General features: G+C 36.9%; 1 protein-coding gene across 10 annotated transcripts in view; it reads right to left on the bottom strand.

Annotated features, from left to right (window-relative positions):
- Positions 1 to 23,546, bottom strand: part of LOC128865694 (mucin-2) — a 146,702-nt gene that overhangs the window by 22,652 nt on the left and 100,504 nt on the right. For all 10 annotated transcript variants that reach the window (XM_054105962.1, XM_054105964.1, XM_054105965.1 and 7 more), the window contains exons 3-11: positions 16,161 to 16,222; positions 12,636 to 12,709; positions 6,332 to 6,450; positions 5,929 to 6,264; positions 5,600 to 5,854; positions 5,291 to 5,371; positions 4,796 to 5,110; positions 1,976 to 2,081; positions 624 to 1,685 (exon numbers count right to left, since the gene is read on the bottom strand). In XM_054105962.1, coding sequence (XP_053961937.1) covers positions 624 to 1,685; positions 1,976 to 2,081; positions 4,796 to 5,110; positions 5,291 to 5,371; positions 5,600 to 5,854; positions 5,929 to 6,264; positions 6,332 to 6,450; positions 12,636 to 12,709; positions 16,161 to 16,222 — 2,410 coding nt within the window. The remainder of the gene's footprint in view (positions 1 to 623; positions 1,686 to 1,975; positions 2,082 to 4,795; positions 5,111 to 5,290; positions 5,372 to 5,599; positions 5,855 to 5,928; positions 6,265 to 6,331; positions 6,451 to 12,635; positions 12,710 to 16,160; positions 16,223 to 23,546) is intronic.

The raw sequence follows: 23,546 nt of genomic DNA, 5'->3' as shown, positions 1-23,546 counted from the left end.
TCTTGTGTCGTCACATAATCAAGGTGTTGCTCTCGTATGTCCCTTTGTATCGTATTTAGCCAGGACGATTGTGGTCTTTCTAGTTCTTGTTCTTGTTGGCTAATTTAAGTTCATGGCGAGTTTGACGATGTGGTTTCGCGTGTTAAGACATTTACTAAACTAGGAAAACCATGCCTTAAATTAAATACGACTGTCCATAGAAATATAGGCGAATTCGGTCACAGGCCCATTCTTTTTTTCAATTAATTTACATTCTTGCAGCTGTGGACTTATCTAACTTTGGCGTGGTAACTCAGGCTTAATTCAAATCTTCTTAATGTAAACTCTTCAGCTCATTTTTTGAATCAACCGCTTGGCGCACAGGACATATAAAATAATTGTGACAAAACAGATGACCTTTAATAGTTTTGGGGTTTGGAGTACAAATTGGTGTGAAAAATTTACTTGACTGACACGATTCAGGTTGTATAGGTATATATGTGGGTTGCATGTGTGGCAAGGTGGGTGGAAGGCACAAATACACTTGAGGTGGTGTTCACTAGTACAAACAGTAAGTAAATTATATTTTTTCTTTTTGGCGCCTACAGTAGCTTGGAAGGCCGCCTCACGCCATGCCTACTCACCCACATCCTGTTGCTCCGAGTGTTGCTGTTGATGCTGATGTTGTTGCTGTTGCAGTGGCTGCTGATAATGATTGCCAGTATTTGTTGCGCGGTAAACGTCCTCCGGTGCACGTCGTATCCCCGGTATGGAATCGGTATTGGAGCGTCCAGTGCTGACAGCTGCGGTGGATGCTGCGGCGGCGGCTGCTTGTTTCTCGAACATAGAAGCTTTCTGTAGCACAGAAGCGCGCGAGCGTTCGTCGTTCTCGACAATAGTCGGTGATTCTGTATCGATGACGGTAGATGTTAAATTGGTGGCGTTCGAATGCTCTTGCTCCGGCATTTCGGTGGGTGTTTTTTGGGAGTTGGTGGTTGTAGCATTACTTATGGAAGTGGTTATGGTATTGTTGGGTTGTTGTTGTTGCTGTGAGTTAGATTCGTTAGTGGGCTGGTGTGGGGGTTGACCACCATCGGCTTCGGTGATTTTCAGCACATCACTGTCGATTGAGGCTGTGCCACTTTGTGGTGGTGTCGGTGAATTGACGTTATACACGAAACCACTCAACATGCCGCTCGTTACGCTACCACCACTTGGTGTGCCTGCCGCAGTTGACGACGGCGAATTGGTCAACAATGGGGAATAATGGTTTTGCGGTGTTGAACTACCGCTCGACGGAGTTGGTGTCTGGCCAACAAGTGGTGTGGCCACTGTACCGGACTCTATGGAGGGATGGGAGTGCAGCGAGGGTGTATTCGAGGACGCAGATGAAGAAGAAACGGAATGTGAACGTGTCTTGTTGCTGACGATCACACTTTGTTGTTGTGGCGATTGGTGCTGCCCTGAAGCGTTCGAATCGTTCGAGAACTGCGAGGAAATAGAATCGATGGAGTGTTGTTGTTGCAGTGCAGCGACTGGCCGTTGTTGTTGTGGTTGGTTGGTAACTTTCAACGCCGCCATATTGGCCAGCTCAGACATATTGACATAAGTGGGTGGCTGTGAAGAGGTCTGCAATTGATGCTGTACTTGATTTTGTTGTTGCTGTTGCTGCATATGTTGCTGTTGTGCATGATGCGCTGATAGCTCTGCTCGCAACGTATTGTTATGCGGTTTTTGCGTGATTTGTTTGTGTTTTTTTTTTTTTTTTTCAACATTAAGACATTGAAAGCATGTGTAGAGCGGCGGCGTAGCGTATATGTTTGTGTATGTTTTTAGGATATGTAAAGCGTAAAAAAAGGAAATAAAGAGCACAAAAACAGGATAATTAGTAAAGTTGGATTTCTGGGCAATTAGCAAAACATGAAGGTAGACAGAATAGGTACAAACAGGTACAAACTGAAACAAACCACAAAGAAGTGGGAACGTATTCGCTTACCTTTCGTTATATGAGCCGGTATTGGGGATGGGCACTGACGCTGCAAGAGATTATTGGTGCTGCGATTATTGTTGGCCGAAAGTGGTCGTTCCAGCGAGGAACATCGCTGCAAAAAAATTAATTAACAGTGAAATGAACAAATGCCTGACATTTCTTTTTAATGGGGTCTTGTGAAAGATGATAATATTTTAGCATTTGATCTGATCGACATTAAAATATTCATACATAATCGGCTAACTGGGGAAACAGAAAATTTAAATGAGGAATAGTTTTCGTTTTATTTCTATAGGAGCAAGGAATCTAAATTTAGTGAATTCATTCATGCTTCAGAGTAGGTATTTATCGTCTAACCACTGTCTCAGTAGTATCAAACAAAAAAAACAGAATCAGCAAAGTTGTCGTGTCTGCTAAGCAGGAACTACTTCGATTTTCACAATTTATTTAAATTAATGTATTTAACTTAAGTTTTTTTAGTTTTTTTTTAGCTTTTAGTTTTCTTATAGCTAAATAAGCCTCTTTATAAGAAGTTAACTTGTCGTCAATCTCATTTTCTATTTCATCTTCAGACGAGATGCCCAACGATTCTTGGGAAACAGTTAACCCTTCAGTATTAAAATTTTCCAAATCATTTACATTTTTCACCTTTTAATGCAAATGTTTTATCGGGTAATGCCAGTCTCATCTGCATTATAAATGTCTAGCGAATCATATCCTTCAATCAAATATGGTACCTTTTCCGTAAAACTTTTGACATCATTTTGATGGATGATGCACTAAAACCATCGTAATTGAGTATCATTCAAATTTCTTTAGCTTTGCTCCTTATAAGTGTGTATGACAAAGGAATGCCTTTATTCCGTGCCTTTACAAACCATTCGTAGCACAATTTATCAATATTAAGACCTTTGGACTCTAGCAGACTCATTAAAACAAGATCTTCGTATTTAGGGGATTCCTCTCTATACATACAAGCGTTGTTGAATAAGCAAGTTCGAGTTTCTGTTTAATACTAATAGCAATTTCTTTTCTGTAAAAAAAGTGATACTAGCCGCCGAAAGTCCATCCAACTAACAAAACCTCGAGTCGAAAAATCTTATTTTATAATATATAATATACGATTATTTAAGGCGGAAGGCTTGGGTGTGATAGCAACTCAGTCCGTTCTGGGTTTGAGGCCTACTTAAGTACAATAGGCATCTAAATTATTTCAGAAAGTTTTATACTTTCTAACTATATTAAAAAAAAAAATAATAATAATAATAAAACGACCTCTCTGTGAATTCCGAATGGTAATCACGCACCAACCCATTCGACTACGGCGGCCGCCAATCTAACTATATTTATTTAAAACAAATTTTATTTCTTACTCGTGGGATGTGGGAAATTTCACTGAATTTTCCACATACGTATATACATAATAATACTCCTAACATAGAGATTTTATGTGCAATCCCAAATCGAGTAAAGTTGGCTTTTGAGGTTACAAACCCCGGGCCTATTGATTAAATTTAATGCCGATCAGTCGATCATATTTTTTTATATATTTTTGTACACTAGCGGGCAAAAAAAGCCGCAATGTTGTTTTAAAATATATTTCTAACCTCATAATATCTATATTTTTGATGCATCTCTAATTAATTGGAGAATCCCATAAGCAAACGAATATATTAGTTTGGGGCAAAATGAAATCCATAATTTTTGCGCAAATAGTTTAAAATTCTTTTATTGTCGATCTTTAGCTTCTGGGCGATGCTACGACTACCAACATGCCGGTCGATTATTTCGACATTATCGGCATTTTCTTTAACATCAAAAATGTGTGACCGGAATCGATGGAACCGAAATTGCTCCATAAACACCATTTACAATTTCAGCGGCCTGGCTTGCATTTTCGCCTTTAACAAATAAAAACTGTAAAGTGTACCGAATTTTCCATTTGTTGACTTCCATTGTTAACACCCTGTAGCTCACAGCTGAATGGAACAAACAAAAAACAGTTAAAGAATGTTTTTACTACGAAATGCCACCTTGACAACGAGCATAAACTTTAAATTGTTTGATCGATATCTTACGAGATATCTCGATCACTACAGCCAAGAAAATAATGGATTCCTTTTTCTCCAAACTTATATTATATAATATTTTTAAATGATTTTTAGTTACGCTGAATATGATTGGGATAGCTTGTTGATAGTGTAATCGATCTTTTGCTGTGATATCGCCATTTTCCGAAAAAATTCTTAATAATTTCAAAATTAATTTCTCCCATTTAACATTAAAAAGAAAAAACAGGCATGTGAAGTTTATACTGCAACTGAAATCTCCACTTGAAAACAAATAAAGCATTCGACAAAATAGTGCAAGAGAAGTTACCAAAATCGATTGACTTCGAAGTATCGAGTTTCAATAGTATCGAAATGTCAACATTGAAACTTTAGCATAAGCTAACGTGCGTTTTTTTCATCTAACTGTAACTGACATACGTCTACATATATACATATATATTCTAAAACTATTTCTTGTTATGGTTTTCTTTTTGATTGAAATTTCTTAGGATATTCAAAATGTTCAAATAGGGGCATGCATTTCACACAATTCATTCCTTTTAGTTTTAATTAATTGGGCTAGCGATAATGAAATTTTAGGTGCGGATTTGATTTGGATTCTAAGTTGGAAAAAAGTACTTCCTAAACTTACCGCACGTGTTGGTTTCTGATGTCACATTGTAACACATTCAAATAACAACAAGAATTAATTACCTCAAATACAAATACATAGACAAAAGAAAAATCACACATTTAAATATAAGGTGCAACTTACCACAGGCAAAGGTGGTCGACTTAACGCACCGGCTGGCGACTTCTGGGTGGATGGTGTATTGGCGCCAGATCCAGCGCCACCGCTAGTGCCATTTGGCGTGCCCGGTATACTGCCGCTGCCACCACTTCCCTCCAATATGGTCTCCGGATTCTGGAACGTATAAACGGTGAGGGGTGGCCGTTGATGCCCCTTCTCGTAGGCGGTTGAGATGGTATGTGGACGATCGGCGGCAGGTGGCAACAACACAGGAACGGCATCCTGGGAATGTGGGGGCCAAGTGGAAACAGCGTGTGATTGACTATTGGCAGTGGAAGCCTTATAAAGCAAATCGAAATTAGTAAAAACAACAAACTAATTTGTTAAAAAATATTTTACTGAAGCAATTTAAAGCACAAAAGTCATAAGAAAGTACAAAAAAAAAAAAAAAAACAAAATACAGCAAACCAAAATATTGTTTTACTGAATATAAAAAGTAATTAATATAAAAATAAAAACCTGTGTGGTTAGCGCTGGCGATGAGCAAAAGCCACTATCACTGGATTCACCAGGTTTCAAGCGTATTGCAGGCGAAATTAACTACGATTGAAGTAGAGAAAACACAAAATAAACGAATAATGCACAAAAACCGAAGTATAAACATAAAACGTAAAAATCATATAATATATCAGTTTGATCACAAAAAATCTGCTCAAAGAAATTAAAATGAAATTTCACTAAAGCGTAACATTGACATTTCCCAGAGACCTGCCACCATGTCATTTCGTCCCCTCTTTAAATCTCCCTATCCCGTTAGTTATTACTAACCTGCGATAGCGAACGTGGATAGTGGTGGTGTCCCGGTGAATTGCTTGAACCGCTGCTGTTCATGGAGCTAATGGAACAAACGGAACTTTTGCGTGAACCCAATGAATTGGAGCAACCGCCTTGGGAACCCGAACCGGCACCCGGAGACTCGGGATATAGTGTCATTGTAGCTTTTGTGTCATGTATAAGCTCCTCGGATGCTTGCGGCAACACGCTGGGGTCTTTCGTTACAATAGCAATCGAATCCATTGCTTCCTATTATGCAATAAATTAAGAATATTATATATGTCAAACTATCGGATTATTTAGATTGCCACTCCGCTATTTACCTGCAAATGTCCCAACTCGGACATTACTTCGCATTCCTCCTTCACTACCGGCTGCAGCATGTCCACAAACGTACAGTATCGCAAACGCTCTTCGATCATTGCCGAACGCAGCGACTTCTTTTCGACCTCCTCCAGTTCAGCGCGCCGCAAGGTCACATCTTGCATATGCGAATCCATGAGCGATTGTATGGAGTCCGACTGACCTTTGCGTGCCTTCTTCTGCAGACGTAAGGTGTCGCTAGAACGCTTTTTCAGTTCGGTGCGACATCGTTTATACTCTTTGGCATGTTCCTTGTCAATGGTAATCACTGAGCGCTTCCAGTCTTCTAGTTTATCCTGAAAATGCAAAAGAAGTGCTTAAATGATATTCCCATGATAATGATTTACAAAAGGCTTCACTCACTTGCAGTGGCTGTACAAGACAGTCCATTATTGCTGTTGTAAATGTCTTCAGACGCGATTCGACAGCTTTGTGCCGAAGACAGACACGAGTTAAGGCTGTACCAATTTCCTTGGAAGCTCCTGCAAGATAAATGAATAAGATTGAAACTTTCCATAAAAATTCCATTTTTTTTTAATATCTAAATAGAAAACTTTTAAAATTATTGTTCGCCTAGACTGACAGAAATACGCCATTAAGTAGGAATAGTTCCAAAACAAAATTAAATGGAAATACAATTAAAGCCCACTCTGGCCTTCGTAACGATTCCATATGACAGTAGAACACATGGCGTTCCCACATCAAATTCAACATTTTTCTTGTAAAGAATTGTCTCTCAACAGAATTTAAAATAATTTTCTGAGAAATCTACGAATTCCTTTTTTGTTTTGACAACCATTTGATCAGGTACCCACAAGCGTTTTTGGAAAAATTAAAGAAACTGACTGGGACTCTTCGCCATCGAGAGAAACCATTCAACACTGGTTTACTCAATTTCGGTCCGGCCGTATCTGTGTAAAGGTAATCTCAAACATTGTAGTCATCAAAAGAAGGTCACCACACAACAAATATTGCAAAAATCTTAGGTATGATATTGATGAAACACCAAAGTGATAGAAAAAGTTTTTTCTAATAGCGGTCGCCCCTCGGCGGACAATGACAAACCTCCGAGTGTATTTCTGCCATCGAAAAGCTCCTCATAAAAACAATTTGCCGTTCGATATCGGCTTGTAGGCCCGTCCATTTGTGAAACAACATCAAGATGCACACCACAAATAGGAGTTGGAGATGCGCCAAACACCTAACAGAAGTATTTTTTTTTTATGATATTCATCAATCAGCGAGTGAAGGTGCACGAACTTCAAGAGCTATAGGTTTGACACCTAGGCTAAGGATCAATGATTTCCGTTTTACTCACAACAAATAAAACCCTTCGAGAACTCAAAGGAAAGTTAAGCTAATTTCAATCACAATCCGAACGAGTTCTTGTGATGCTCATAACAGTGGACGAAACACGGATTCATCACAACACATCAGAATCCTGGAAACAAGCGCGTCAGTGGACTTCTAGCGGTAAATCGCGATAACCTTTGATATATATATATGCTTCCTTTTTCGTAAAGAAAAGCTCTGACGATAAAATATTTGGGCTGAAGGAAGAGGCCGACGATTAAACAAATCCCTATTTTGAACGCTTCGAGAACCCATACTATTTGCTGGGCATACAGAATTTAAAGAAATTTTGATTGAAGTGTATTTAGCTAGAAGGAGACTATGCTCGAAAAAGGCATTTTAGCCTCGTAAATGTATATGGCGCATGCTTTTGGTATTTAACGACTTCATACGAGTAAATTATGAGCCGGATAATTTATAAACGTTGCTCATAAAAAAAAAAGAAATAAAAACTTAACACACTTTCCACTCCATCCTTATTCCCACGATATCATGGAGAAAGATTGCTAGCGAATTGGCGTCAAATGCAAATTCTCCATGAAACTAGACTAACTTGTTTTAGATTGGAAAATGAATAATGGGTGAAGTCATACGGTTGGTGTGTATACGAGTACGTACATACATATTTACAGCGGCATTAAGATACCAATATTTTATACAACTTATAGTATAATTCAGTTTCAGCATTCAGAATATAAGGAAATTTCATGCTCAGCATTTTCCTTTTTTTGTATTTTTATGGTTTGCATATTTTTCTGCTCAGATAACATTTAATAAATTTGTTTATTTATTTATATATTTAAGTCTATTAATTTCAATCACTATTTTATTTATTTATAATAATAATAATATAAATAATAATGAAAACAAAACATGGGCCTAACAAAGAAAACACGTTTTTCGAAATTTCCATCAAGAACAACGCAATCAGTCCAGCGCCGCTCTAACATTTCAATACCACTTTTGTAGAACGATTTATCTTTTGCCTTATCTTTCGAACGAGCATTTTGTTTAGGTCTGCGAACAGCCAGTAGTCGCTGGGAGCCAAATTTGGCGAATATGGTAGATGTGGGGCAATTCGAAGTTCAATTCATGTAGTTTTGTCATTGCTCAGAATCATCAGCACGTTTATGGGTGTAAACGCGGCACCCACTTTGTACAGAGCTTGGTCATAGTCAAAACTTCATGCAATATAACGCCAACACTTCACACTCTCCTGATATCTTTACGATGTCAGTTAACTTACGCAGCTTCACTTTTCGATCATTAAAAACGATTTTTTGGATTTTTTTGATGTTTTCTGGTGCTATCGCCTCATTTGGACGTCCACTGCGTTGGGCATCATCGGTGTTCGGTGTCTCTACGACCACCTTTGAAATCAACATACCATTGTTTATTGTTGTTTCTGGTGGAGTGGAGTTCCCATAACACTTTTCATGTCATTGCTCGCTTGAACGGTATTTTTTCCCATCAAAACACGAGATACCAAAAGTAGCGTCAGTCTTAGAAAATTTGTTATCAAAAACAAGGCCAGGGTCTTAATCTCACACTGAAGGTCATAAGCCGATATGCTTAGTACTTGGGAACACACAATGTTAGATATTTTCGAGTAAGACGTTTGAAAGCACTTGGACAAGTTCAGCGAAAAAAATGATTTCTGGCACCAAAAGTAAAGCCTATCCTTATCGCTTTGAAGATTAATGACATTCTCTTGAGCCTTGATCACTGAGAAGATTTTAACGCCATTGAATAAGGTAAAAATTTAGGAAATTAGAAAGCACTTTTGATATCATCACAATCAATCACACAAATAAGAGCGGTCCCACGATACTTCCTTGCGCGACACCACAGCAAAGGGGGTTGATGAAATACCATCAATTGTTACAAAACAACGCCTGTTGCATAAATAAGAGTTCATCCTCCATAGCCTCTATAAAAGACACAACTCCAAAACACAACGAGAATATGACATCAAAAATATCGCTACAGTGCCGCAACGCCACACGCCATATTGTCTAGGCTTATTTTGGTAGCAACCTTAATGCAGCATGCACTCATGCAACTTCTGCTATTTTGACCAACAACAACCAACCAAGGAACAAAGAGCATATGAAATGAGAAAGACCCGCAAGGTGTGTTTTCTATTTATTTTTAGTAATTTTTTCTTTTTGCACCCGGCTGGTGCAGACAACACTCGGCCAGCAACCGGTCTTCCTGCACATTGCCGTCACCGTTCATGCTACTGCCACGGCGGCACAAATGCAACTTCCAACGGCTGCGGCGGCAGTGTCGGCGGCTAATGTTGTCATTGCGATTGTATTGTTCTCGTTGTTATTGCCTTTACCGTTGCAACTGCCCCCATTTAACGGCGACCACGACACTACCGGAGAGTTTAGCTGCATCCAAACATATGTCAACTGCGGAGTGGCCAAACAAATAAATGAGCGGTACTTGGTGCAAAACGATGGATTGGCTGGAGTTGTGTTTGGGAGGGAAGCAGGAGGGTGGTGTCGCAAAATAGCGAGTTTTTACTATGCAAGTATGTAAATTGCTGCCGGTCATTGGCGACAATCGACAAACAAAACCGATTACATAGTATACGCAGCAACAACAACAACTACGGCAGCACCTGGAAGTAGAAAAAATGTGGCTACAATGGGCCAGTTGTTGGTTGCTGCTTATTGCTGATCAATTACCGCAAATGTGTTGCTGATCCAGTTTTTGTGGCACTTTTAATTGTCCAGCGAGCAGAGATCGAAAATAATAAGAAAACTTAAATCGATTATTGTAGTTTGTAGCCAGTTGAATGTTTATTATAAAATAAATACTTGTGGATTGAGTAAATTATTCTGTAACGACAACACGTTTTTCTGCTTCGAATATTTTTTAACTACTTTAGGTTTTAATTTCATATATTTTTTCATAAGACCACCAAATTGACTGAGGCTTCACTTTTTTTGTGTCACTCATTACAGCGTTTTTTGGTATCCCCGCAAAACTAAAATGGCTATGCAAGATGACGTTGCCCAATATGAGGAGTATATAGGGATTTTCGAAGTTGTGTAATTTGTTCAAATTGCTAGCAGCGTTGCCATATTATATACACATAATTCTGCTTACACCCTTTTTGGGTGTTTGGCCGAGATCCTACTCCTATTTGTGGTGTGCGTTTTGGTGTTTTTCCACAAATGGAGAAACCTACAGTTTAAAGCCGACTCCGAACGGTAGATATTTTGTATGAGCAACTTTTTCGTGGCAAAAATGTACTCGGAGGTTTGCCATTGCCATATTAGAAAAACTTTTCCCATCATTTTGATGTTCATGCAGGGACATTCGAACCTACGCACCAACCCATTGGGCTACGGTGGCCTCTATACCCGACACTCTGAATACCCGGGTAAAGTAATTGGAGAGGTACAAAGAAACCAGCATCAACCGGTGTATCAAAGATTATTTATCCCACTCAGGCAGTGTCTGCCGCAAGTCTTAATTTATGGCTCAGACACTATAGAGTCCCTCAGGCAAGTGAGATCCAACATGCAGAAGCCTTTTGCCATTTCGGATGAGATAAAAAAAGGACTTAAGGGTTCAAAGCTGACTTGAGCACAAATAAGGAATCAAAGAATCTCCTATACAAATTTATACAGTTTCCGACTAGGAAAGAATAAGAGATGGAAAGCCAAAGAAGAAACGGGAAGACCAGAGTTGAGCTGAAAATATAAATAACTTCGCTGAGAGTCAGGCAGCGCAGAAGACACTAGGGTCTAAAGCAGTCAAAACAGGATTTTGAATAGGTATTGGGTTTCCCTAATGCTATTTATTTTTCAACTTTCAATTTAGTCAAACAAAAAGAAATGTTTGGCGGAATGCTAAATCTTAACTTTGTCTTAACAATAACTCAGCCACTCAAATGTACAAGGCCGAAACTGATTTTCACTTTAAAGGCATCGAATGCGTTTTTTCCCAAAAGTACGAAATTTTAGTTACCAGAGGGTACACCAGCGTTAAGAATACTGAAAACCGTAATGCGAAGAAACAATCGCACCTAAACCAAACGGCAATTAACACTATGACAAATAATATCGGCAAACAGCTTGACCACCATTTAAGTAAATTTCCACCCTTCACAGAGAGCAAATATGAACCAAGCAAAAAAAGGGGGAAAATATTTCATTACTAAACATTTAAGCTTAATATGTATATAATATATTGTAATACATATGTACAGCATACATAATGAGGAGGGAAGAGGAGAGACGAGCTGATTTTACGACGTATTGCAGTATTTGTTACTTTTTCATAGAGCCGACGGGTGGTAAAAAGCATTTGAAGGGTTCACCATAAAATTGTTGACGGGTTGGCGACATTTAAGCCCACTTTATGTGCACTCAGAAATCTAACGAAGGGGAAGTCTGAAAAACTAAAACAGCACAAGCTCGTTTGAACCAATGCAGACGAGAGATCCGTTAGTGAAATTCAATTACAAATGTGAATTCGTCCGATTGCGAGGAAAAAGTTTACTAAAAGGGTGTCTTTACCGTTGCAGACCATTTCTGAACGATTTTTTTTAATTCAACTTTCACAAAGTTTCGATGTTTAAATCCTACATTTGTTACGAGGATAAGTAAGAGGATCCGGTAGTTGTAAAAAGTTGAAGACATTTAACAGGCCAAAGAGCCATAAAACACTTTTACTGTATATTTAGAAATTCATAGTGGTCTGGCTATGGGATATGTACGTATGCACTTCCCTTCGATCAACAGGCATCGCACAGCCAGTCAGCCTTGCCAGTAAATGTCAATAGCAACGCCCATTTCAGACGATGACAGACATTTGAGTAGCTAACAGTGGCTTCTTGGAACGCTGAGATTTCTTCAATACAATTCAACAACTTGCCACAGAGTAAATAAATATCCCATAAATAAATTCTGCAAGTGTGCAGAAACCGGCGATGAAGCGCCCGCATCAAATCGGTGGAAAGCGGAAAGTAGCGGACAGTAAATGGTTCAACTCCGTTTATTTGCTGGCAATAAACAGCATGATGCCGCAACATGTTTAGCGGCAGATGGTCGGATGAGGGCAGCAACATTGTTGCGTAATTGTGCAACATGTGTGTGTATTTGAATCGCTTTCACGAAGAAGCAGATTCCCAAATAAAATGGAAAAACTTGACTTTCGCACTGTTTACTTCTAATTTCTTATGCCTTTACGTTTGTACAGTTGTTTGTATGTGTGCACGCATGAGTTGGCAAGTATACATATTTATGTATGTATGTATGCAATGATTTTATGTGCGTTGGGGGTTTGAACTTACCTCTTGAATTTGTTGCTGCGTCTGCGATTTTTTGGAACGCATCCAAATATGCGGCGATTGCCTGAATGGCGGCACTACAAATAAACAGATATAAAAAGCATTAAATTAAATTTGAGAATATGTATGTATGTATGCATGTATGTGCCAATGGCAGTATAAAATCTGAAATTGCTTTGCTGCTCTCAAATGTTTTGGTTAATTTCTTTTACACTTTTAGCCACAAATCTGTATTTTTCATTAAATGCGAAATTGTTTTGCGATTTTAAGTTCGCGGTCAAACTGCTTCTGTTGTTGGACAACAACGAAAAAATATACAATATATAATAATACAACATAACACATTTATTAAAAATACTGAGAAGTCAGTCAACTGCTATTGTCGCGAGGATATTTACGCAAATATTTACGAAAAATAAATAATTTCATAAAGAAAAAACTTTTCAGAAGAAAATACCCGAATACCTTTTTCTTGAATTTCTATCTTATTTCAGCGACTGAGTGCAAAGTATGTTATTCACGCGTTAAAACAATTAATAAGGACGACAAAGCAACCCCGGTAATAAAAACATAACGTTCGGTTGATTGAAATAACGAGAACTAAGAGGTTTTCTAAAAGCAAAAAGGAAAAATCAGATTTTTAATCAAAGTTCAAATTTAGTAGGGGAAAATGGGGAGTTGTGAGACACAGGGAGTTGTGAGACATTGTTACCTTTCGGCATTATTCATTTGTTTACATTCGATTTTAAGTGTCAACAAGTGTTCTCGATGCGATCTCACTTTTCAGCTAGCATTGGTCATATTTACACGCATTCTACGCGTCTCTCCAGTTACTGTGTTTTGGAATTTCTCGGTAAGTTTTTTTCATCATTTGTTTTGCGATACATTTGATCAGTTGTTGAAGCAAATTGCAAATGTTAATATATACAAATTATTAATTGTCCTATTAGCTTTGAATTTACACATTCACTTGGGCATGAACGTTCGATGTGTTTATGACTACGCGGCCATTTATAAAAAAAAAACGATTTGGGGAGTTGTAAGACAACAAATGTGGGGAGTTGTGAGACACCGTTTTTTTCGACGTTTTAACGCATCTTTCATAAGTACCTCGCAATATTCATGCATTGTTTGTGTATATATCATGAAATTTTTGGTTAAATTTGAGTTTTTATTGTTTTTCCGCTTTTTCGTAGATTCCATTCATTGCAATGTATGCGATCGAGCTGTGCACCTAAAGTGTGCCAATTTACGAACTGGTTATTATACATGTTCTCACTGCGAATCTTCAGATTGATGGCATTGCATTTTTTATACACTTTTTTATAACAATTGTCTTTTCTTTTTTATTTTTCATCTTAATAAAGAACTAACAACTAAAATAAGTCATTTTTTTTTATTTAAACCATGGTGTCTCACAACTCCCCACATTTTTGTATTTTGTATTATATTTTATATTATTATATACAATTTTAATTTTAAGGAAAATTGTAGTTTTGTTAAATAGGCCATACCAATAGCTTCCAGTATTCATTGACTAAAGATTCCATCGTTGACATATGCAGAATATTAAGATTTTGAGTAGTACGGGTCCAAAAACAAAACTCGTCTCACAACTCCCCATTCTCCCTTACAATTGTGTTTTGTTTTGCACTAAGTTTGGCGTGGAGAGTTAACTCTACTGTCAAAATAAAAGTTCAACTCGAGTATGAAATTTAAGCAAAATCGAGACTTATTATGCATTTTTGGCATTATTTGGACTCAACTTGAGCTTGACCTTCAACAAACTAATGTCTTTTCGCGTTGTCTTACGGCTCGTGGTATAAACCCTAATCCCATGTCGATGGGTTGTTCGTTTCCGGCCAATTCGTTGAGAAATCATGAATTTCTTATGAAACTACTGCACGCTGCATATTTCATACCATTTGTTTATGACAAAATATTATTAAAACAAAAAAATTTCAAAAAAATTTTCGGATATGTTTAGTGAAAGCTTAGAAAATGTTTCTAATTTTCTGTTGGCGTTATATAGTGGACCCATCGACATGGGATTAAGGTGCCAAATTTAAATGGTGCTCAAAAGGCGTATCCTTTTCGCAATACTCGTTGTGAAATTTGTTAGTTTTGTAAGAAATGTAAAATCGTAAAATGTATTTACAAAATTAGTTCTGTGCATGAAAACCGATTTCCTATGTACACACCCTGCAGGTACACAAATGTCGCGCGAATCTGCAGCAAAATATTTGGAAAAGCCGAAGACGTTCATAAGTAAATGGGCTCAACGGCACAACGAAGTTTAAAACGTTGACGACGACCAAAAAATACCTCTCCAAAGCAAGATTAGAAGATCATGAATCTGCTTGTGACAAAACCGAACTTATCGTTGCGTGAAGCTGAATCACTTTTAAGCAAAAGTGGTGTTATCTTATCCAAAGACAAGACTCGAGGACGTTTACATGCAGAAGTGAAAAGAAGTTTAGTGAAGTTTTACGTCTCATAGTGAAAAGAGTAGCACGGGCTAAGGCAAGCTCAGCACGGAATTGGGCAAACGTAATTTTCACGGATGAATCTTCATTTTGGACGAATAGTTGCGGCCGCCGTGGCCGAATGGGTTGGTGCGTGACTACCATTCGGAATTCAGAGAGAACGTAGGTTCGAATCTCGGTAAAAGGCGAAAAATGAAGAAAAAAAAAAGTGTTGTCTAATAGCGGTCGCACCTCGGCAGGCAATGGCGCACACCACAAATAGGAGGAGGAGCTCGGCCAAACACCCAAAAAGGGTGTTCGCGCCAATTACATATATATATATATATATAAATATATATATACTGTTGCATACATCGGTGACTGTATGCCTTTATGCCACAATTTGCACAGATGAACTGAATCCAAATACTTGTTTGAAACATATTAATAATTCCCAAAGGTATATGTAAATATTTAGCAACCGAGGTTCAATCATTTCTAGGATTGCCATATTTGGCTGCAATAACATTCGCTTCTATTTACAGCATCATAAGAAATCAAGAAGAGTTATGGTTGTACAAACATTCGAGATTAATTTACCACAAGACCAATCACTATTTTTTTCAGAAGGAGATACCTTTTCCCTTCTTTATACAGAAAATCGGCCAGCAGTTTCAATAAGTCTAATGATAGCATAAACATTCTTAGGCCAAAAAAAAAGCTTTATGCTCCTCGCGACAGCCTAACTATCGCCTTCCAGTTCGGTATACGAGTTCTTTGTATCTGCACAAATACGAGTACGAATGTCGCTTAATATTGAATTTTTGTATACTCTTTTGTCAATTGTTTGTTTTTAAATCAAGCATTTGAACTGATTAACTGCACCATAAACGAATTGAGGACAGAAACCCCGTAACATTTCAAAAATTGCTAAGCAGAAGCGATTTGAGGGAGCAACAGCAACTTACATATGTATTTAGCTGACTTATATGCACACATGTATGTATTTATGCTTGTATGTATTTATGCATGTATGTATGTATGCATGTATGTATGTACTTACCGTAAGCATTGATGCAACTTCGTGGCCTTGGTAACAAAATCTTCCCAGAGCGGTGATGTATTCTGAAAGAAAAGTAAAGAAAAATTGGGTTGATTAGAAGAAATTTAGCGAAAGTTATACTAGGAAGAGGGTGAGTAAGTAAGTAAGGGGAGTTGTTAGAATAAGGTTTTTTTTAGTAAAGGGCAAGAAAATAACCGTGTTTTTCATAGCTTGTTTTCTACAGTAATTTCATTTATTTTATAACGCTAATAATAGAGTTGTCATATAATCTTTGACTTATTAAAAAAAAATTATAAATTTAATTTTCTTAACACTTGATTTACGGAACATTATCCTCATATCTTTCCAAAACCAATTCGTTTCGTCGAAAAGAACTAAAGAACCAGAAAAGATCCTAAGTATGAATGCTACATTACAGCGTACAAACGTTTCAGAAAGATAGTGCAAAAAATGTTTCGGCTCTTGTAGAGATTATCCGCTTATTGTGTTTTTCTGTTGACCGATCCCCTTTTCCTAGTGATCATGATAACTCCTGGATTTAATAAGATATTGGATACAATCCTCGACTGAGGATCGTTCCGAGAATACACAATCTGTTAAAAGTGGATGGACAGAATTATCTTCAGATAGTGAAAAGGAAAATTTAGATACAGTCCGTCGGAGCAAGAAAATGCTGATAGGACGAACTTTCCCAATACATCCCAAAATGTAGCGGGTGAAAGCGTAATTGCAACCAACGGGAAACTATGGGGAAAATTGAAACCAGGCCTACGTTCCATGCCAAAAGAAGTATTACGATGGGTTGCATGCTTAGCCCTTTCGATTTGATAATTGACAAGCATATCATGCAACACATAAAAGAGTGCACTGAAACCGAGGCGCGTCGTGTTTTGAAAACAGCCTGAACAATCACAATTGCGGAATTATGAAGTTTTATAGGAGTTATGTATGCTTGGGGCGCATATGAAGAGAGATCGTTGAAAGTTTCCTATCTAAGGTAGAAAGAATGGGGCCCCCCTTTCTTCCGAAACACATTGAACAGAGATAAATTTACAGAAATTTTAAGATTCAGTGATTTGGAGAAAGATGAAACCCGAAGCTCACAACCATATTTAGATCGAAACAAAAATATAACAACAAATATTTCCTTTACAAGCATCCCGCTGGCTCAAAAAAGTGGTTTGGATAAAACGTACAGGCAAAGCTGAATATACCTGTAAAAATGTACTGAATAAGTAAGATTACCCACCCGTTAGTGTTATTGCGATTATATTCATGATGTTTTTAAAGGACTTTTTATTTATTGATACTTTATTTAAACGTGAAAGCAAATATGGTTCAATTTGAAGTTAACTTGAATAAATCGATTTTTTTACTTTATAGGTAAATAAGAATCGTCCGTAAACCTAGTGTTAAACCCCTCCCTTACAAGTGCTTCTTCGCATAACCATCATAACCTTGAATTGATTCACTTAAAATCACACAAATAAAGAATTTTCTTTAGTGTAATCTAGAAATTTACTAATGGACGGCTTCTAAAAGCTTACACATAATTTATTTAAACATACAGAAAATTGAAGTTTTCAATGAAAGCAAAAATCCTTCGATCGAGCACTAGTTTTTAATTTTTTTCTTTTAACTTATTTTTTAAATAATAATAAATTCGTCTAATATGAGAGGGCCAGCAGAGGCAGGAGTTCCATAAGATGTATAAAACTCATCGAGTGGTGCAGTGGCCAACGCCGATTTCGAAAACATAGTTTCGAGAAAAGCGACTTTAAAGTGTGTCGTCTTGACCTTCGAAAGGCAGGAAGCACTAACTAATGGGCAAATATCTCGAAAACTATTCTTTCATATGGAAACATTTCCACCTCTTATAATGTTGCAAAACATATGTATTTATACTGTACCGGTAAAAGTAAAAACACTTTTCCACTTTACGAGCTACTCATAATACATATACATATATCGCCACTTTTCCCAATTTTTTACACAGCATAAAAGAACAGCTGGAGGACATTTCTGCATACTTACCTCGAACATTTTTTTTTTGTTCGTCGTTTTTCCACCAAACGAAAGATATTTCACTCAATTAGGCCTATTAAAAATCAACGAATCACCTACAACAACTCTTCCGCTCTCCATTTATTTCATAAGTTTATAAAAAAATATTTAATATAATATTTTTGATAAATTAAATTCCCAGACACTACACCTAAGTGGCAATGACTCTTGGCAGCGGAGGTGGATAATTGAGGGTAAACCGCAGTCAACAAAGCAACAAAGAGACAACTTCTGGACTGCAATAGCAAAAAAAAACAAAACTTCTGTATGATAAACGTAAAAAGTTTTACTTGTTGTTTTTGTATAAAATAACGATGATTTACGCGCTGCTGGAATGTAAACTGAAATTAAAAAAAAAACAGCTCACTGGAGCAACTTTCCGGCATCGAATCCGCGCACGATATTCATTTATGCGGAAACCCGCTGGGCGAAAACTGAGAGGGACGATCGAGGGCAATATGCGGGAGGCAATGTTGAGTGAAACGAAACATTCTCACGCGCTTTAAAGCGGTCAATTTCAATTGTAAATGGTAGAAAAAAATTTAAATAAATTAATGTTTATGCCATTTTAAAAATGTATACGAATTATACGCAGTGGAATTAAATTGGGGATTTCTCGATGCTCTAAAAGTAGATAATGAATTTGATGTTGGGGCCTTTTCGATGTTTTTTATAGAAATTTTCGTGAGGCTTTTTAGCTCTCAGCAAATATAATCATGTATGTATGTAGGGGCTGCTTATCGGCATATGCGCCTAAAAGTGTGCAATAGAATTTAACATGTGTACATTTAGAAATGTGTAGCCGCTTATCTGCGTGTAAATGAGGAACGAAAAGTAGCTTTTATGGAGGGTATTTTGCAGTAGAGAAATTGAGTAGACATTCCAACTCAAATTACCATTCGTTCTGTGCGCGTTTTTATCAGTAATTATGTCAAATTTTTTATGGTATAACACAAACGTTTGTGATGCCACAGAAGGGTTTGATTAGGCTAATGCTTTCGTTGTGCAAAGATACAAAGGAAACTTTTTCAAATTTAATAAGGTTAAAAGTAGAAAAGGGGTGGGTAAAGTAATATATACAGGGCCCGCCATCTATCGTAACGGATTTGAGCAAGGTATTATTTGAAGAATGGTAACATTTAACTGTCATCTGATTTGACAGAAAATTAGTTGTATTCTTCCGCTGAACGAAAATGGTTCTGTATACGCTCAAAGAACGCTGGGAAATATTGCGACATTACTTTGAAAATCATGGTAATGTTGCAGAATGTGTACGAAAATTATGTACGGCAATGAGAAGAAGAAAAGCACCGATTGAAGCGTATGTGCGTTACTTTACGAAAAAAGTAAGAGAAACTGGGTTGCTTATTAACAAACCAAAAAAAAAACCAAAAAAAGCCGATGCATTCACAACGAGTCACTGTTTGGTGCGGATTTTGGTCGAGAGGCATCATTGGTCCATTTTTCTTCGAAAATGAGCGAGGAGAGGCCGTAACCGTCAATGGAGAGCGTTACCGGGCCATGTTGAACGAATTTTTGTTCCGAGAAATTGAAGAGGAGGATATTGGTGGCATTTGGTTCCAACATGATGGCGCTACTTGCCACACAGCGAATGCTATGAACAATCTTTTGCGCACTGTCTTCGAAGATCGCATTATCAGCCGAAATTCTGATATCGTTTGGCCGCCTCGGAGCTGCGATTTGATGCCGTTTGATTATTATATTTGGGATGCCGTCAAAGACCAGTGTTATGCCAACAAACCAGCAACAATTGATGCCCTGAAGACCAACATACGCGATGTCATAGCTGAAATACAGCCGCATACAATCGCAAATGTGTTGAAAAATTGGACCGATCGTATGGGATGGAGCATGGCTAGCCGAGGCAGCCATATGAATGAAGTTGTGTTCCATCATTAACCGGAAGGATTGTACTTCAAAATAAAAAACAGTTGGGAAAAATATTGAGTAGTTTCTTTTTATATCATTTTTAATTCCGTAAAGTTATATGGCGGACCCTGTATATATAAACCCTTATATAATAGTATACTTACACCCTTTTTGGGTGGTTGGCCGAGTTCCACCTTCTATTTGTTGTGCGAGTCTTGATATTGTTCCTCAAATGGAGCGACCTACAGTTTTTAAGCTGACTTTGAACGGCAGATATTTTTATGAGGATTTTTTTCATGTCAGAAATACACTTGGCGATTTACAATTGCCTGCCGGGGGACGACCGCTATTAGAAAAAACTTTTTCTATAATTTGGTGTTTCATGTACGGAGATTCGAAACTCATTCGGCTACGGCGGTAAAGTAATAGTACCAGTAAAAAAATAATAAAAAATATTCAACTCAATCTCATGTGATAGTAAAGAGGTTTTCAATAGGCGCACCCGAACTTTGAAAGTGCTTAGGGCCCGTCTACTGTTTGGTATGGATATCATCCAAACATAATTCCACTTAAACTATTTATTTTACTTTAACTCAATGTTCGAGCCCTTAACGAAACCCCTTTATGAAAGCTAATGGATTTGAACCAGTCTCTCCGCAATCTTTTCTCACTCTTTCTAATTCCACTTAAGTATGATTAATTACTGTCGAACATTCATTAAGTTCACTATAAGGCAAAACAAATAAAAAGGAGATAGACAACATGCAAGCCAAAATTAGCACCAAATTAATTATTTTCAAATTCTCAATTTTTAAATTTACACCAACGTGCCGCCAAAACTGGAGTTTATCGCATGTGGAAAAGACGTGGAACGCCCATTGCCAAAGATATCTCTTAAAAATGTCTTCCAAACGGCATGCACACTTTATTTTTACACATACACACATACGATCTATACATGCACACATACATAGATACAGTAGCGAGTAGATCTAACTAAATAGTTGACACTAGCTGTAATCATTTTTCAAAATAATGCTATCAAAATCTCAGGTTAAATGCTTCATTTATTACGACATAAAACGTATGAATTATATTTTAAAAAATATTTAAAATTAAAAAAGATATATGTATAAAAATAAGAAAAAATTCAATTGAGTCAAAGTTGAGTACAAGATACAACTTGCAATTTTCATCTGAAAACAAAAAAAAAAACAAAAAGATTATTAATTTTGATGTAATTATCTTCGATGTGAACTAAGAAACACGTAAAATTCGAATTTTTGGGGAAGGTAGAAAAAAAAGTGGTTTTTCAAGGGAAAAAAAACTCTTCAACTGGGTAAAAAAGTCGCTTAAAAAAGTTTTTGGATGTTTTTTAGTTCACATAGAAGATAATTACATCAAAATTAATAATCTTTTTTTTTTTTGTTTTCAGATGAAAATTGCAAGTTGTATCTTGTACAGAAGTTGGATACTTCAGTGGCAAGGCGCTCTGGGAATCTATTGATAACTCGGCTTACAATATATTGTTGGAGATTGTACAAATTTTTTTTTTTTTAGTTCAAATATATATTAAACTATCCCCAAAACTTCATTTGGCTAATTGTTTTTTTTTTTCTCATCCTACAACGCTTCGCGAAAACTACTGAATTTAGGACATCTAATTGGCCCGCCGGCCTTAAGCGTCACTGACGAATTTTGGCAAAATGCAAAACTGGCTAAATAGAATCTTTTATTATTTGTGTAATATCTTTTTTATTTATAAAGAAATTTTTATTTTTTAATAAATGAAGCATTTAACCTGAAGATTCGATAGCATTATTTTGAAAAATCTGTATTCATTTTTCAATCAAAAATACATGAATGTGGCAAACATTTAGTCAGTTCTGTTCGCCACTGTGCATATAGGGGAGGGGACCCAGTTGTGACGCAGGCCCAGTTGTGACGCAGCTAAATATTTTTGACATGCGGTATGAAAATGACAGTTTGAGCCCTGCCAATCATGTTCGTTTGACGTTCAGCAGTTTTTGTGCAGACACCAACGTTAGTAGTCGCATTGTGTATACACGCACCAAACATCGTGTTGAAAATCGTGCGAAAAAGTTATTTTGATTTTTTTCAAAGTACCAAAATTTTGTGAAATTAACAGTGAAAAGGCGAGTGTAATGCATCAAAATATTGTATTTGCCGTATATTTTGTGATTCTATATGGATTTATATGATTATGTGGTGTCTATAAAAAACTTGCTTGTCATACACAAAATAGCATCGTGACCCGGTTGTGACTCAGCGGGTGGCCCAGTTATGACGCACCTTTTTTTTGCACTACGATCATATAGAACTGCCGAATTCCTACATTTTTGTTGTTGTTTAAAAAAAACCAACTGCCAACTCGATCAATTGCAACGTATGCAAGCGTCCAGTTCATTTGAAGTGCGCCAACATGCAGGCAAGTTATTTCACTTGCAAACACTGCGAAAGTGACGTGGACAACGACTAGGAATATTTAGATGACGATGATGAATAAAAATCGTTGTCATTTATGGCCATTGAAGGACATTTTCTTTTGTATTTTTCATTATTTTTGCCATTGAAAGCCTTCAAAATAAATAAATCATTAAATCACAACAATTGGTGTGACATTCCTTTCATATTTTCTCATTTCCAATAAATTTCTTGAGGTGCGTCACAATGCGCCACTTTTTTTTTTGTCCTAAAAAAAGTTATCCTGAAAAAATTTGTTCCAAAATTTTTTGAGTAACTCAAATAAACATACTTTCTTTGGAGAAAAGTTGCGTTTGGTTAATAGTTAAATGTTAAACTTCTTCATTTTTCAATTTGCGGAGCTGAGGAAAAAATTTTAATTTTTTTCAAAACCCGCGTCACAACTGGGCCCCCTCCCCTACACATACGCTCAGTTAAATATGGTTTGACAATTTTGAGAAACTGGATAGTTCTGCTTTGCGTGCTACGCTCCTTGCCTTCTGTTATTTTTTGGGTTGCTGGATACGTACATGTGTACATACAAACTTCTCGTACAAATTATTATTTATTATTTCACACAGAATAGCTGATATTTGTTAAACGATTCTGCTTGTGTCCTTTATTTTATTTGTTCACTTATTTCGGTATTATTTTGAAGTATCTTAACAAATACGATTTGTCTCCCCTCTACATATTTACTTTGCACTTTTTTTGAGCTAATCCGAGCCACATACTACACTTCACTTTCATATATTAAACATTTATCAAAATCAAAACTCAGTCATCGATGACGTAATTATGGAACAACAATGAACGTAATTTGCTTTCGTTTCATAATACTTAAGAAAAAACGATACCAGAAGCAAATGAAAATGAATGATCTGGATAGTAAAAAAAATTAAAAAAAAAAATACAAATAAAACAGTGCCAGAGAAAAAATTAGTACAA

The sequence above is a fragment of the Anastrepha ludens genome, chromosome 6 (genome assembly GCF_028408465.1).
Source record: "Anastrepha ludens isolate Willacy chromosome 6, idAnaLude1.1, whole genome shotgun sequence".
Taxonomy (NCBI): domain Eukaryota; kingdom Metazoa; phylum Arthropoda; class Insecta; order Diptera; family Tephritidae; genus Anastrepha; species Anastrepha ludens.
Note: the sequence above shows the minus strand (reverse complement) of the source record. Positions and strands in the feature narration are given on the sequence as shown.